The 16,185-nt window shown below is 31.7% G+C and overlaps 1 protein-coding gene across 2 annotated transcripts; it reads left to right on the forward strand.

Annotated features, from left to right (window-relative positions):
* The first annotated feature begins 506 nt into the window (after window positions 1–506).
* Window positions 507–15,168, forward strand: LOC144848188 (1-phosphatidylinositol 4,5-bisphosphate phosphodiesterase delta-4-like). Of its 2 annotated transcripts, XR_013613833.1 has the most exons (21): window positions 507–859; window positions 1,722–1,871; window positions 4,098–4,326; window positions 4,836–4,962; window positions 5,846–5,973; window positions 6,351–6,417; window positions 6,919–7,012; window positions 7,557–7,677; window positions 7,809–7,894; window positions 8,511–8,631; window positions 9,055–9,140; window positions 9,886–9,968; window positions 10,514–10,636; window positions 10,776–10,869; window positions 11,216–11,395; window positions 11,848–11,955; window positions 12,285–12,346; window positions 12,483–12,615; window positions 13,412–13,564; window positions 14,020–14,197; window positions 14,347–15,168. XR_013613833.1 is itself a non-coding variant. In XM_078704903.1 (20 exons), the coding sequence occupies exons 1-20, from the start codon at window positions 856–858 to the stop codon at window positions 14,106–14,108; spliced, it is 2,238 nt and encodes a 745-aa protein (XP_078561029.1). In that variant the 5' UTR covers window positions 507–855; the 3' UTR covers window positions 14,109–15,168. The 2 variants fall into 2 exon arrangements, 1 of the variants encoding a protein (XP_078561029.1); XM_078704903.1 differs by having other exon boundaries at window positions 14,020–15,168.
* Window positions 15,169–16,185: the final 1,017 nt, after the last annotated feature.

Genomic DNA, 16,185 nt, shown 5'->3' on the forward strand with positions numbered 1-16,185 from the left:
ACTCTGCGCCAATCATACAAATTATGATAAATAAATTAGCATTCCATATATATTAATTGGTAATACTAGACGACATTACAGGATTTAGATACATCCTCCTTTAAAGTTGAAATGAAATAATATACTTTATTGTACGTTTATAATAGTAGAAAAAAATATATTCTTTACATAAGAAGATTTACAAAAAATAAAAGCACTTTTGTGTAACGCGCTGGACTTTTATTAAGTACGCGCTTACAACAAAAACGTGGTAAAATAAATACATACTTGATATAAACGGATATATTATAGTATGCGTGTTTTTTCAAAAGCTATATTGAATATTGTATTTGAAACCATAGGAACCAGTACACCTCCATGTGCAAGAACTTAACATAAAAAGTAAGTACGCCCTCACATCTAACTTTTTCAACCAATCACACAATAGACTAAATACTTATCGGTTGACTGGGTCTTGGTAACCCTGATTGTTGTTGTTCTTCCGGTGTTTAATTCAGTTCGCCAGTCGTACACAATACTTCTAAATCTCCTTTGAAAAGGCTTCAATTTATCATATTTATTTTGTAGGTTGCCCAACCCATGTCTCATGCGATGTGTGACGAATGATTCTTAGCTACTTGAACCGATCCAATATTGTGTTACTGTTTTTAGAATGAAATAAACGTGTCATACATTTAGGTTGGGACTTACCAACGATGCAAATACCTGTTGTTGTGGTGGTTGCCGGTGTGTTCATGTTTGTGTGTTGAGACATTGTCAGCCTCCATCGGCATTCATTCTAGTTTTATACGTTAAAAAACGTTTTATTCTGTTAACTGCAAAGACGGTCACTGTTTGAAATGTAGATACATCAAGATGGGTAAGTTTATTAATATTATATTGATTTTAAATAGGACTAATGTTTGTTCTTCCATCTATTTTTCTCTGTAGATATATATCTCCTCACTCAGAATGTTTGTTTTAGGTGCTATGTTGGGGAAGATCCCCTTCTGTGTTTTTCAAATCTTAATTAACAGCCTTATAAATCATTGGATTGGATGCATGTGTTTGTTTTAAATATGAAATACATATGTTTTAAAGGTTATAATCATAATTAATAATCATAATTGATCATAATCATCATAAACTATCATCACCAGCATCATCATTATTGTCAACATTATCATAATCATTGTCAAAATTATCATTGTCAACATTATCATCATCATCATTGTCAATATTATCATCATCATTGTCAACATTATCATCATCATTGTCAACATTATCATCATCATTGTCGTCATCATCATCATTGTCAACATTATCGTAATCATTGTCAACATTATCATCATTGTCAACATTATCATCATCATTGTCAACATTAACATCATCATTGTCAACATTATCATCATCATTGTCAACATTATCATTTATTGTCAACATCATCATCATTGTCAACATTATCATCATCATTGTCAACATTATCATCATCATTATCAACATTATCATTATTTCTAACATTATCATCATCTCTAACATTATCATCATCATCATTGTTAACATTATCATCATCATTGTCAACATTGACCATCATAATTAATATCAACATTTGCCAGTCACCAATATTATTATAATCATAATTATCATTATCACACCTTTTTCATTCAATCATCGTACCATCGTACAAACACACGTTTGTTGTTATTATTTCTACATTCAATTTTCTTTTTTTTTTTATTTAGGAGACACTTTAATCAATAAGCTTACAGCTGGGACGCAGTTTACCAAGATCAAAGATTCGGGCAGTTCTAAGTTCTACACGTTTTCGTTAAACACATCCAGAGCTGTCGTTACATATATACCAACGCAAAGAAAGTCTGGAGGATCAGAATGTGAGTGTCATTACTCTTAAATATGTGTGGGCATGTGCCCTATTTTTGTTCGGTACCTTTGTTTGTTTAAAAAATAAAATACCTTTTCTTAATCCCCTTTTAATATATAATTCCTTAATACAACTAAGTGCTTTGTAGAATCAGGAAATAGAATGACGTCTTGTTATGACATAAATTATAGGTTAAGCTTATTTTGTCAAGTGTACAGTATATACAGTAAGTATATTTTTTTAATTATTTTATTACGTCAAGCACTCTGGCTCAAAAATTGTCTTGCTTGTCAAGTTAATTAAACATTAATAAAAAATATGATAAAATGGGTAAAATACAAACAGTACGACACCAAGGGGTAAAATACAAAAGCAACAAATACAACAACAACAATTTTTTTTATACTGGTATTGGTAATCTTTGAACAAGTAACTATATTTTTTTACATATAAATTATACTTGCTTTTAAAATACCTGATCATGTGTAATCAGTCATTTATGTTTAACTCCTAAAAAAATAACATTCAATTAAAATAAATAATTTAAATGGTTATTGCATGCAAGTAGAAACATATCCTTGGACCAGGAAATACGATTTTGCAATATTCAAAGTAAAACATGTCCATTTTTTGGGTTTAAAATGGTATATTAAACATTTAATGAAATAGAATGAAAAAAAAGAAGATAAAGATCAGTGCTTTGATCAAGTTAACTTAGATTAAAATAAATGTAGTTATATTTCTCAAAGTATACTTATTTATGTAACACAAGTAATGGTATGTGTGCAATGTATAGCACAGCACTCCCGTAATACAATATTATTATACAATGGTTGTTTACCAAATGTACTTTCATGTAGAAAGTTATATCCATGAGAACAATCAATTAAATACACAAAAGCCTGTATTTGTTATATAATAGATGTTTACACACTCTTTTCTCTATCCGAGTTAAATACAGTAAATTTTGCAGTTTAAATTTATGCGTTCTACATTCAAATGTGTGTGATCTAATGTTAAATCTGATATAACCATGACACCTCTCTACTCATGGTTATATTGGAACAAGGCAATCTAAAAACAGTAAGCTGAGTCCTACTGTTATGAGTTCCTATCTTGGCAAGGCGTCGAGCTAAGAGCCCTGTTGTTAGATTGCCTTGGTTTGAGTTAGATCCAAATTTTATTGGAGTAGCAACACGGTATAAAAGAATTAACTGAATAAGTTTGTCCTTATAAAATCTTTCTAAAATAAAATCGTGCATGTGAACAGAACTGATTTAAGCTTTAAATCTTTCCGTTCTTATATATGCACACTTATGTGTGAACACAGCTTTAATTCTGCTGAAATCAATTATATATATTTCTATATATAGAAATGTACAAAACAAATTATAAAGTCATGTTTTTGAACATCACAAAAATCTCTGTGGAACTTGTACGTATGAACGAACAAATATAATTATATAACTATCATAATAGAGGGGTACTGGGACATAACACCTATTAATATACGCCTCCACAAACTCTTGGACTTGATGAGTAAAATAAACAAATTGTGAATACTACTACTTCTTTATAGGGGAGGTACATAAAGTGACATCATTAAATACTACTGATTTGCTCCACGCCTTTATAAAATAATTATGCTCTAGGCCATGAATGATTAAACAAATTGTGAATAATAACACTATAGTTAATAATATGATACAGTCTGAATCAGTATTCAATTATACGCCTTCACATACTCTAGTATTTTCTCCAATTCTAAAGTCCTTTTTAAGTATTCTGTTTATTTTTATGCTATATTATTTTTTTATCAAATGTTTACATAGCTGCATAGAGATGTTGACAAAGACATTAATTATGGATCTAAGGTCTATCAAGCCCGCATACCTTTCAAAATAAATTGAAAACATTTTTTGTTTTATTCTCAAAAAATAAAATAATGTATCTATATTAATTACAATCAAATTGTTACATTAATGTATGGTTATTATGGTCATAAAAATGTTTATTTTAATTCATTTTTTTTTTGCAACATTAAAAACATCACATGTTTCACTTTGACAAGGAGTGGCAAATAATATCAGAAAGTCTTTATCTTTGATAATGTACAATAATTGTATTTTAGATAGATACCAATCCCTATTTAAAATATTGGTTTTTAATCATCATGAGCAATGACTGTTGGAATATATAAATCGAACAATTGATTGATTGATTGTCTATTTTTCAGTTTCATTAGAAAATATCAGAGAATTGCAAGCGGGTCACGTTTCAAAAGCTGCTCGCTCCAAGAAAAATAAAATCTCTCAGGATCAGTGTTTCTCGATAATCTTTAACGATGGTCACAAGACATTAGATTTGGCAGCTCTTAGTTCAGAAGATGCGAAAACGTGGATTAATGGATTACGCTTAGCGAAAAAAAGAAGTATTCAGTTGGATGTACCTGACCTACAAGACCGGTAAGTTTGCTGCTTTAAGCAAAAAAAGTAGGATGTGGCCAAATATAGTAGTGATATGCTTATAGTGATATGACATCATCATGTCCATATATGGGCACATCATATTTTTTATCACGTAAAGTTTGATAGTGTAGACAGGGCTTTATGGTATGCACATGCATGTCTACAGGTCCAACAGCTCAATGTCCCATCCAAACTTATGACACTGCAATATACAGTACTGTTTGGCAATTAAAGAATAAGATACAACCAAGATGGCAGAGAGAGGTCTTGAACCAAATCCTTGTCATATGCTAGTTCTTATCATTATTACTTGAGTTGATTCTGTCCCTGGTATTAGATTTTGACCCTAAAAATAAGAATATATTTGCTAAGTACAACAAGTAGTAATGATTAGTTTTGTTGCAAAGATCTTTATAAAAAGACAATTTTTTAGTCAATCTATTGTTGGCCTAAAATAATAAAAGCTATTATCATTGATCATAATCATTTTTTTTATCATTATCCAGTTGGCTGAGGCGTTGTTTTGACGATGCCCATTCGTCAAAGGATCACTATTTATTTGAAGAATGTCGCGACCTGTTACAAAAAATTGGTGTTTCCACAGACACACACTTTTTGGAAAAAATATTTATGGTAAATTGAATGTTCTTATACCCTTTTCACAATAGCTAGCAAAACTCCATACTTTACACACACATACATGCCAGGGCATAAACACCAGAATTATGTATGCTATGCGTCTATAAACTCCAGAGGTTTGGTATGCGACGTAAAAAGTGGGTTATTTACCAGTAGTGCGGTATATTTTGCACATCCGTAAACAATTTCTTAATCAGTTTAGTTAAAAATTTGTTATCCATATTTGAACACAGATAGACATGTGAGATATACTAGGTATTTCTGAACAGGCTCTTTTGTTTGTTTTAATACCCTAAAACCCACTTAAACCTGTATTTAAAATGCATGTATGCCGTGGTTCTATCATTGAGCTTAGCCTATAAACAGGACCTATCAACTATCTTTTTGTAGTCTACTAATGCACAGAATTTTCATATTATTTGTTGTTGTATTATTGAACACAATGAAAAAAGGATACAGTGAATATGTCAATCACTTTATAGTGTACCCATAAATTTGCTAATTCATCTAAAGTGGATTACAGTATATATTATTTCTTTTATTATATACTAAGTTTTAGTTCTATAGTTTGCATTATTCATTCAATCTTTTATTTCGGAATCTCTCTTCCATAGAAAGTAAAATTACATATAAATGAATTAAAAATAAATTACAATTACTACTACTCATCTCAGGATGGCATTCCACCTTACTTCTCCATCTTTGACTTATATAAGACGTTGCCTATAATCGTTGTGACTAAAATATAATAGTATAATTATCTATTTTGTGCGTGTGTAGGTGATAACCAACTACCTGATATGTGTATGTCCTAGGTTCTAGGTCATCACAAATAACTATCATTTTTTTGTAAATTGTTTATAATTTTAATTTTTAGGCAATAGTACAACGCAATCAAGGACCTTTGTATGAGAATACAGCAGTGTCGACATTAAATGCTGCAGAATTTGTACAACTGTACAGAACCGTTACTAGTAGAGATGATCTTCTCAATTTGTTTGTCAAGTAATATATTTAACATTCTATATATTCTTATTACTGTATGATTTAAAACTGGTTTTTTTAGGTTTGCATGGTGAATTAACACTAAAGTTTGCAGTACATTATGTGATTCCCAATAGGAAATTCTCTGTAAATTCTGTGATACAATATCACATGTGATGCCTGTATCATAGGCCATAAGCCTGCACCTAACGCTAACCAGGTGCCACATATGATTTCAGAGTTTGGCTATGATACTGGTAATATAATGGGAAATAGAGGACAGTAGTTGTTAGGTTGGCAAGGAAAATGGTATCTGAGCTAAACTGAGCTAGAGACCAAAAATTCAATTAAGTCCTGTTGTTATTCTAATATAATTAATAGTTCATTTTATTTGCCAGGTATGCAGGAGGGGATGACTTCTGGATGGCTTCAGAATTTCAACAATTTATGCATGAGGAACAAAAGGTGAGGCAAAAAATAGGTTACCATACAAATATTTGTTAGTGAAAAAAAAACAGACTTACAGTCAAGTCAAATGAAATGAAATGACACTGTTGGAGAGCAAAGAAGGAAGAAATCATTAGTAATATCATTATTATGGACGCCTCCTCCATGAGGATTTCTAGTGAAATCTGAAGTTAATGCTGAAAGTTAGTCAGTCATGCTGACCAATGTGGTTTATCGCAAATAGTATGCACGACGCATGGTGAGAAGAGTTTGGGGGCACGTATATCATTTGTTGTTTGTACGTACGCGTCATGACATTTGCTCCCAAACCCTTCCCATCATTCATTGTGCTATGAAATTCCTCGCGAAATCAAGCTATTTGGCGATAAACCTTATGCAATCATAATCGGGTATGTGCTTCCAATATGATGAGGAATTCAATGTTTAGAAAAACATCTGGCATTGCTAAATTATTCATTGTTTACCATATTGTTTTAAATTGAATACTTATGATTTCAGAGATTTGAATTAAGGGAAGAATGGTGTGATGCTGTGGTAGGCAAATACGAACCTATCCCAGAATGCAAGAAAAAGCGTGTACTTTCATATGATGGTATTTACATCAAATTCTTCTTACTACATTTATTATTTATTTATTTTATTTATTTTAACAATATTTTACGATCATTAGGGGCCCTCACAAGAATACAATATGACATACAATCAAAAATTAAATTAAAATGAATAGAATTTATAAAAAATATTAATAAATTAAATTGGTCATCTAAGAAAGAAAAGACAGGCAATAGGAAGCAATTAAACAAGGAAGAGATGGTTAGAGAAAAACTTGAAGGAAGAGTAAGATGAAGCAAGTCGGATATATTTGAAATATGCTATAAACATTATAATTGTTATTCAAATATAAGAAATTATATTGACTTTTACTGCCTTCAAGTTATATTTCTTTTCCCGGCTTTCTTCCCACTAACTGGTCCTAATAGGTGTCTATCATCATCATACTACGAGCACTATTACCTCACGAATATTTGTATAAAACAAATGGTTATTCTTCAATCTGATATATTTTACTAATCTGTAAAACATGTAATTTACAAGTAGTTAATTTATGTTCTAAATAATCCTTTATTTTGTTGTAGGCTTTTTCCGGTTCATGCATGGTACCAACGGTCTCCTCATCAACCCGTATCATCGACACAAGGTCAACCAAGATATGACCTTGCCATTGAATCATTACTTCATCGCAGCTTCACATAATACGTAAGGGAACTCCATTGAAATTTAAATTTTAAAAAATACCAAATCACCAGGCGTGACAAATTTGGCATCAATTTGGTCTTATTTGACTTAATTTTTGGTATTTGACGTAATTTTTAATTTTTATTTTGTAGGTATTTAGACCAAGATCAACTTAGTGGACCTTGTAGTACGAGTCGTTATGCAAATGTCCTACGTCAAGGGTGCAGATTTATTGAAGGTAACTTTTCAAATTTATAAGAGGTCACGTAACATAAATCACTTTCTATGATTGATCATAAAACTAACAGATATTTCTCCCTGAAATATGACACAATTATGCTTAAAATCAACCTTCTAGTTCCATAGTAAGTACGTGGCCGAGCGGTTAAGACAGTGGGATAGTAATTACGTAGCCATAACATCAGCAAAGGTTCGAGGCTCACTCTCTCCATGGTTCTGGTGGTAGAAAGGACTAAAAACTGTAGGTCCAGTGTACACATCTAGCTCATGTGTACTTTAAGGAACCTAGTACATTTTTCGAGATGAGTAGTACTAGTACACACACAGCCACTGATTATAACTGGGCCCTCTGGGAGACCAGTCTTTGACTTAAGAGGTTGCCCATTAAAAATAAATAATAACAAACAAACACCCACAACATAATGTTACTTGTTGTATTTGCAGGGAAACCTCTCATCCTGGAGATGAGACTATTACTATGTAAACATATAGTCATTCCAATAATATTTTTATATTAAACTTTCTAAATAATTGTCAACTGAATGCCATCCAACTACAGTATTTACTTTATTGATGAAATAGTTACCATATTTTCTAAATCATTGATATTTCAGTTGACGTGTGGAACGGCGATGATGGTGAGCCTATTGTCTACAATGGCTACACACATACAGAACCTGTCTTATTCACAGACGTTATAAGAACAATCAATAAACATGCATTTGTTAAGTCAGAGTAAGTAGTTATTATATATCTACGGGTACACCCTCACTGCTGCACTAGTTCAACTTACAAATATTTTTGGCCTATTTATAATATATATAAACTGAGTCACATATATGACCCTGTAATTAGACAGACCTGGCCCTCTAGAGGTCAGTCTAATTACAGGTAGTCATTTCTTCTAAAGACGAAACCGTCAAGAAAAGAAGGTATTTACCATCTAATTTACCATTGTAATTGGTTTGATAAAAAGAATTGTTTACACTTTATTGTGCATATACAAATAAAATATATTCTTCCTTAAGTAATGTTGTAATGTGTGCATTAATAATATAAAAGATGGTATATCCTGTTCAAATTGCCAACAGGTGGTATTATTACAAATACATTCAGTTTAATAGTCAATTAAAGTATCTTTATGTACTTCTGTTGTAGATATCCAGTGGTATTATCAATAGAGAATCATTGTAGTATTCGACAACAGAAGATTATAAGAGAACATCTAAATTCACTGTTGAAAGGTACTCAATTTTTTTTATTTATTAAAGATGTATTGTCCTCCAAAAACATGAAAAATGAAGATTAATTAAATCAGACTTTGAATAGGTTATTTTGTAGTTTTAATGAAGTTAATCACTTCCGTAGGAAAAAAAAACAATAATATAATAAATAACATACTAAATGGTTAAATTCAACCAAAAATCCATTGGCTGGCAGCCAGTTTGACTCTTTTTTGCTTTAAATTACAGTTTTTTCAGGTAAATAAATGTTGTTTAGATCCAATTTTTGGTAAAGGTGGATAACTATTATGTGACATTAAAATGGCATATTCAACAAAAACAAATTTAAAAAATATTTTTTAGGGGGAAAATACATCTTTTATCATATTATTTCTTTTGCTGGGATATAAATTGTATCACTATCTTATTAGATTACAATTCATTCACAACATACACACAATAGGGTAGAGAGAGCTTCTAATTGGCGACAACAACAGTCATTTTGTGTCCATTTCATAACGATCAAAATGGTTTAAATACGCATGTCTATGATAGTAGTCATCAACTGGACCTAAAATTGATCAAATGGAGTCTATTTTACTTCTTATTTAATTCAGTTGACAACCAACAGCGATGAAATCCGCCACTAACAAACCGCTCTAAAAACAAAATACCAATGAAAACATTATTTTTGTATACGAAAACTTTACAGCTAACAATTTTTAAATAATTTTCATTTGTGTAAATCTTTCTTTATTATTTTCAGACAAACTTTATATAATACCTCTACATAGAAACCAGATAACAATACCATCTCCTAATGACCTGAAGGGAAAGATTTTAGTAAAGGTAATTCAGAAAGTTTTTTGACAATGGTTATATTTTTACAATGGTTATATTAAATTTTTTAATTATATAAATATTTTAGCATACCAGAATGACTATGTTTACTTGTGTTCTATGGCAAATTAGACTGAACTACATTTCTGTGTGTAGTGTTGTCCTAGGCTAGGCCTATGTTGGGGACTGAGCATGATGTATGGGCAGTGGTGGCAGCAACATCTAGCAATTGAAACAAAACCTACAGTAGATAATATGTCCCTAACACCAAATAAACTGATTTGGATTCAAACAGTTGAAAGACTACTACAGAAGAACCCATATTAAAGAGGACACCTTTGTGTCCCCTTAATAGGTGTGTCCCCTGAAAACAGGTTGGCCATAGTTTTAAAACATTTGCCTCATTCATTTTACTTTGAAAGTGTCTCCTTCTGAATAGGGATGTCACTAAGTAGTGTTCTATTATTCTGAGTTTTAACTTTCAGTACGATGCACATCAAATTTCAATGTGTATTTGTTACTATCTGATAAAATATACTAAACAATTTTTTTAGGGCAGAAGATTACAGACATTCTCCGAAGAAGGGGAAGTGAGCGAGGATGATGAAGCAGCTGAAATGGAAAATGTTAAAATGCCAGAAATCAAAAAGAAACTTGAAAAACAGAAAGAAATTAAGGTATTAATTTGGATGTGTATAAGTTACCAGTTTAAAACTTGCTAGCAACATTAAAAACTCGCCCCAGGGCAGGTTTCAAATGTAGTGTATAACCTTCCCAATACAATTTCTGTCATTTTGATACATTATTATTTTGCAGAAACATAAAGTTGAACTGTCATTGGAATTGTCAGATGCTGCTGTTTTATGTCAAAGTGTAACATTCAAGTCATTAGATCATAGTAAGAAAGAAGGTATGTATACATATACAATTTCATTCACAACATATTGAAATTTGCATATGACCCCCAAAAAGGTTAAATAATTAGTAACTTAGGGAACTAGGGGATAGTGAAGTGACAAAGTAGACAATCACTTTTTTAAGCTCTATGATATGACAAAGTTAGGACTAGATACTATGAATTAGTATAGTGTTTTCTGAAAAAGAAGTCTCAATTTTGATCCATGTCCCTATAATTGAGGGTCTCGTATAAGAGCACCTAGAAATGCCTTAAAATCCTTTTGACCTCAGGTCACAATTTAACCCTGAAAGTGATCTAGAATCTCAACTCAATTATGCACTGTAATTTATTATTTCAGGAAAGTTTTGCCACATTCCTTCAATATCGGAAAAGAAGGCAGCAGAGTTGGGGTCAACCGCAGGTCAGCAGTTTGTTGAACACAATAAACGGTTCCTTACAAGGATCTATCCGGGAGGATGGAGGACAGATTCATCAAATCCAGATCCAATATTATTCTGGAATTTAGGATGTTCTATAGGTGAATTTTATAAATAAATATATAGTATCTATGATTGACTACAATAAAGACAAACAATTATCATAATCACCCACAATTCAAACTTTAATTTGGTAAGGAAACTTTTCAAGTTTTATGTGACAAAAATAGTCTGATGTGCACAAATGTGGTAGTGATATGACATCATCATGTCCATATATGGGTACATCACATTTTTTTGTAACATAAAGTTTGAAAGTGTAGACAGAGCTTTAGTCGGATGGCCGTCTTCAATAACAGCAACTACAGTATCAAAGTCAGAGTCTTTTTCTAAACAGTGATAAAATTCAATTAAATTGTGTAATCTATTAATCATATTGTTTACTAGATAATATAATTTTTTTTTATTTGGAAACTGAAAACTTAAAATTATAATACTGTATATAATTATTATGAAATTGTATTAATAATATAAATGTTTTGTTATGTTTAAGTTTGTATGAATTACCAAAGCCCAGGGGAGTATTTAGATGTGAACACTGCCAAGTTTTTGCAAAATGGCCAATGTGGATATGTCCTTAAACCACTCTTTCTACGAAAAGGTAAGAAAATAACTCTTACAAAGCAACACTTCTAAGGGAAATAAATGTAAAATGTATATTTAAGTGAATACCACTGAAGTCAATATTTAAGGATTTCACTTAAGTATAACACATTTTAAGGTAAATATCTCACTTAAGTGTGGCCACAGGTGTTTAACATGCATAATATATGTAATCAGTCACTGTGAAGGGCCAATGAAGTTTCTATTGTTTGTTTTGTGACATGTTTTTTAAATGTATAACTTTTGAATTTTAAATAAACTATTTTAATTTAGTAAAGTTTAGTGTCATGAATGTTATACTTCTACATATCTATTATATTTTTTAAGGGAATATGAGATTTAACCCAGACACACCTGGAACCCAGCATTCTTGCAAATGTACAATCAAGGTAGGGCAAGTTATTTTCCATTTTAAGGTGCAGTTCCACCCCTCACATTTTCAGGGCTCTAACAACAAATACAAATATATTTCATTTGCTATTGTGTATTATATGACATGGCGACAATATACATTTTTTTTTTCAGGTTATTAGTGGTCAGTTTTTACCAGCTTCGCAAAATGAACTTGACAGTTTAGAGCCAATAGTAAATGTTACGTTATATGATGTCAATAAACGGACGTCATTTGAAACAAATGTTGGCAATATGGAGACTCAAGGTAAGCCAAGAGCGATTTGTGATGACCTATGACCTTCTACGCATTGATGTGCCTTTGGTCATCATCTGGACCTAAAAAGCACTAAAACTGTGCAAAGAAGTAGAACAAGAAGCATGTTTTAATTTCCATGCATGAATTATCATGACATAACATTTTTTTCATACGCATCCAACAGCAAGTACAATCTGGCCAATTACAGGATGGATAAACTATTTTATAATTTATCGTTCATTTCAATTCATTTATTCGACATCATGTCCTGGGACCCCAAAAGCAACAGAGTCACCATAACATGAAATGTCTGGGGCCCAGAAGAACTTAACTACATACAATTAAAATTAAGAACTTAACTACATAAAATTAATCGTGCTTATAAACTAAGTCTCATTTGAGGAGTAGGGTGTGGAGTTGAAACAATCGCAAGTTACAACCCTGGCACTAGGTCAGGATTGAACCCTGGACCTTGGGTTTGAAAGGCAAGCTCCTGGTCACTGGTAATTATACCAACTTTATAATGTGATAAAACTGGCAATGGACAATTAATACAGAATTTATCATTGTGTCAGAAGTGTTAATTTAATGTAAATTTATTTATTTATCCTTATGAATACCATTAATTTTAATTAAAGTAATATATTAAACAATAAACTGAATTGTCAAGGCTGAAAGCATATTCAGCAGGGCTTATACAAGATTTAGGTTTAATGCTATGTTTACATTGCTGTTGAGTTAAATTAGTTTTTCATTATTCTCTCCAGGTGTTTAAATCCTTATTAAAAATCATTTGTTATTGCAGGTGTATTTGCTTATTGGCATCATAACATGAACTTTGACCTTGTGATTCCTGAATTATCTATTCTACGCTTTACTTTGTACAACAAGAAGACCATGACCTCATCTAACGATCACATTGCTCAGTATGCTTTGCCATTCAAAAGCCTACAACTTGGTAAGACCCAACAAACAAAATAAGAGATTTGATTCTGTATGCGATAGTTTAATTTAATTCTGATACAATAAATACTATAATAAATGGCTTATTAAAGTTTCAAATTTAATTTTAATTATGATTCTTTAAAACAGCTTAGGAAGGTAAGATTCATATTTCTACCATGCATGCTGTTTAGTGGCAATGTATACAAATACAGAATTGAATAGAGAGAATATGCCAAAGCTAGGCCCATTAAAAAATGTAGCGTCACTCTGAAATTGACTGTGGGTTAAAGAAGTCACAGGCAACCACACTACTGGTAGCACGTGTCGCACAACATTCTCAAAATGTTTACAAAAAGCTATGCAATATACAGGAGGATGAAAGAACCAAAATGGCATGAGTGTCTTGTTACTTTACTATTCATTTTCATAAATACTTCTACTTTTTTTAAATAATAATTTCTTTTTCAGGGTATCATCACATTTCAATGTTAACACCAACTGGGGATGACTTAATACCAGCTTCACTCTTTTTACATGTTAAGATTTCACCAGATTAAAGCTGAGTTCACACAAGCTGAATATGATGCCAGTATCACTCTTTGTATATGTTAAGATTTCACCAGATTAAAGCTGCATTCACACCAAACTGAATTTGACACCAGCATCAATCATAATTGTTAGGATTTAACCTTCTTAAATTAATGCTGCGTTCACACCAAACTGAATTTGACACCAGCATCAATCGTAATTGTTGGGACTTAACCTTCTTAAATTAAAGCTGCATTCACAACAAACTGCATTTGGCACCAAGATCAACTTCTAACAAATCAGTTGTGAGCACGAACAATTTTTTTTTTAGCACTTTCAAGAATTCAAATTGTGAAGCCCAGATTTGTATTGTCAGCAACTACATAGTTAATTAATGTAACTAATAAATAAGAATAATTATTTATAATCATAACATTAACAATCAGGAATATATGTAAAATACTAATCTAACACACCTAAATTCATAGTAATTAATCTCTGAAAACGAAATATAAAAAACTACTTTACCACAAATGTCATAGTAAACTGCAAATCTTTGGAATGAATATTTTGTAAAAGGTTAATAATAACTGTACTGAAATATGAAATAAAATCGAACCCTATTCAGTGGCACCCCTATTAGGGGGACACTTTGTGGAGTCCCAAAGGTGTCCCCATAATATAGGTTCTACTGTGTTTACCAACTGAAATACTGTAACAGATTTGCGATATTAAATGGATACTTTCTGATGAAGTGAAATTAACAAGAAGAAAAATATGTTTAACACTATGCCCAACCTAAATTCTGGAGACACACCTATAATTGACAACCTGTTTTCTCCCAAAGGTGTCCCCTTGATGGGGCTGTACTGTATGTATACAGAATATAAAGATACAATCATTGTATATAACAAACGTGTTGTTCATGTTTTTGTAAAATGTATTAGCAATATTTTAGTATTTGGGAATCAATATTTTTATGTTTTAAATGTGGATGTTGTAAATAATGAAATCTTTATTAGGTGGGTGGATTAAAAACTGTTAGGTTACGAAAAAAGATTTAAACTATTAAATAAATACAGTACCAAAGTTGTTTGCATGCGTTTCATTCATTGTACCTAATGATTTTAAAACATTTTGAACGAAATAATACATTTAAAATAAAGGCTTGAAGAAGAAATAACAATACAAGTTTAATTGAATACAGCTGTTTAAAAATAAGCAGATTTTTAAAACGCAATTTATAGAAGTGTAAATAAATATATGTTCAGCGTATTTTCCAGTCAGGATCCTTAGCATGCGACAATCACTAACTCGCGCGAGTGACGTCATTTCGGGTTTCATAAATGTACATGTGAAAACATCATCATGCATGCACAGTAATTTTAACCGGCCGTACATTAAAACGCAAAAATATACATGTATAACAGGGTATTCCATTCAGGCTCCTCAGCGACAAGCTCACCAACTCGCGTATGTGACGTTGTTTCGGGTTTCATGAATGTGCATGTGAAAACGGCTATGAAACAGCGAATTTATCTCATCATAGAGGTTTTGCATGCAAAGTAACAGGCCGTACATTTTCTAGCCAACTAAACAAACGTATTATATAAAGAAAGTGATTTTTTTCTGATGAAAGTGATTTTTAAGATAACCCAGAAAAGAGAAAAATACCTTTTAAGTTGTTCTTTGTGCGGAACTTTGTGCAGTAAGGCGTATCCACAGGAAATAGGGGTGAGAGGTGATTATTAACCTTTGCGGGAAGTGACAGTGGCCCAATTGGTGTTGAAGAAAGAAAAATATTCCATATAATAAAATAAACAGATATATATCTGTGTGAGCGCGGTTTTTTTACCACAAAAAAAAACACGCAACGTCTTATATCGTGCGCATGTCATTATTGCAAACTTAGCCTACACCATAATCTTTAATAATCCAGCTTCTTACGAAAACTTGTGTTGCGTTAATACGTCTTGGCGTTGCTTGCGTACACGTGGAAACCAAACTTCTATATTCGTATAGGTCTACCTGTAGTTTGTTCTTAAAGCTTCATTCACATTTGTTCCGTTTCTAGGAACGGAAGACGGCACCTTGCTGAATGGAAAA

This window comes from Antedon bifida, chromosome 1, assembly GCF_963402885.1.
Source record: "Antedon bifida chromosome 1, ecAntBifi1.1, whole genome shotgun sequence".
NCBI classification, from domain to species: domain Eukaryota; kingdom Metazoa; phylum Echinodermata; class Crinoidea; order Comatulida; family Antedonidae; genus Antedon; species Antedon bifida.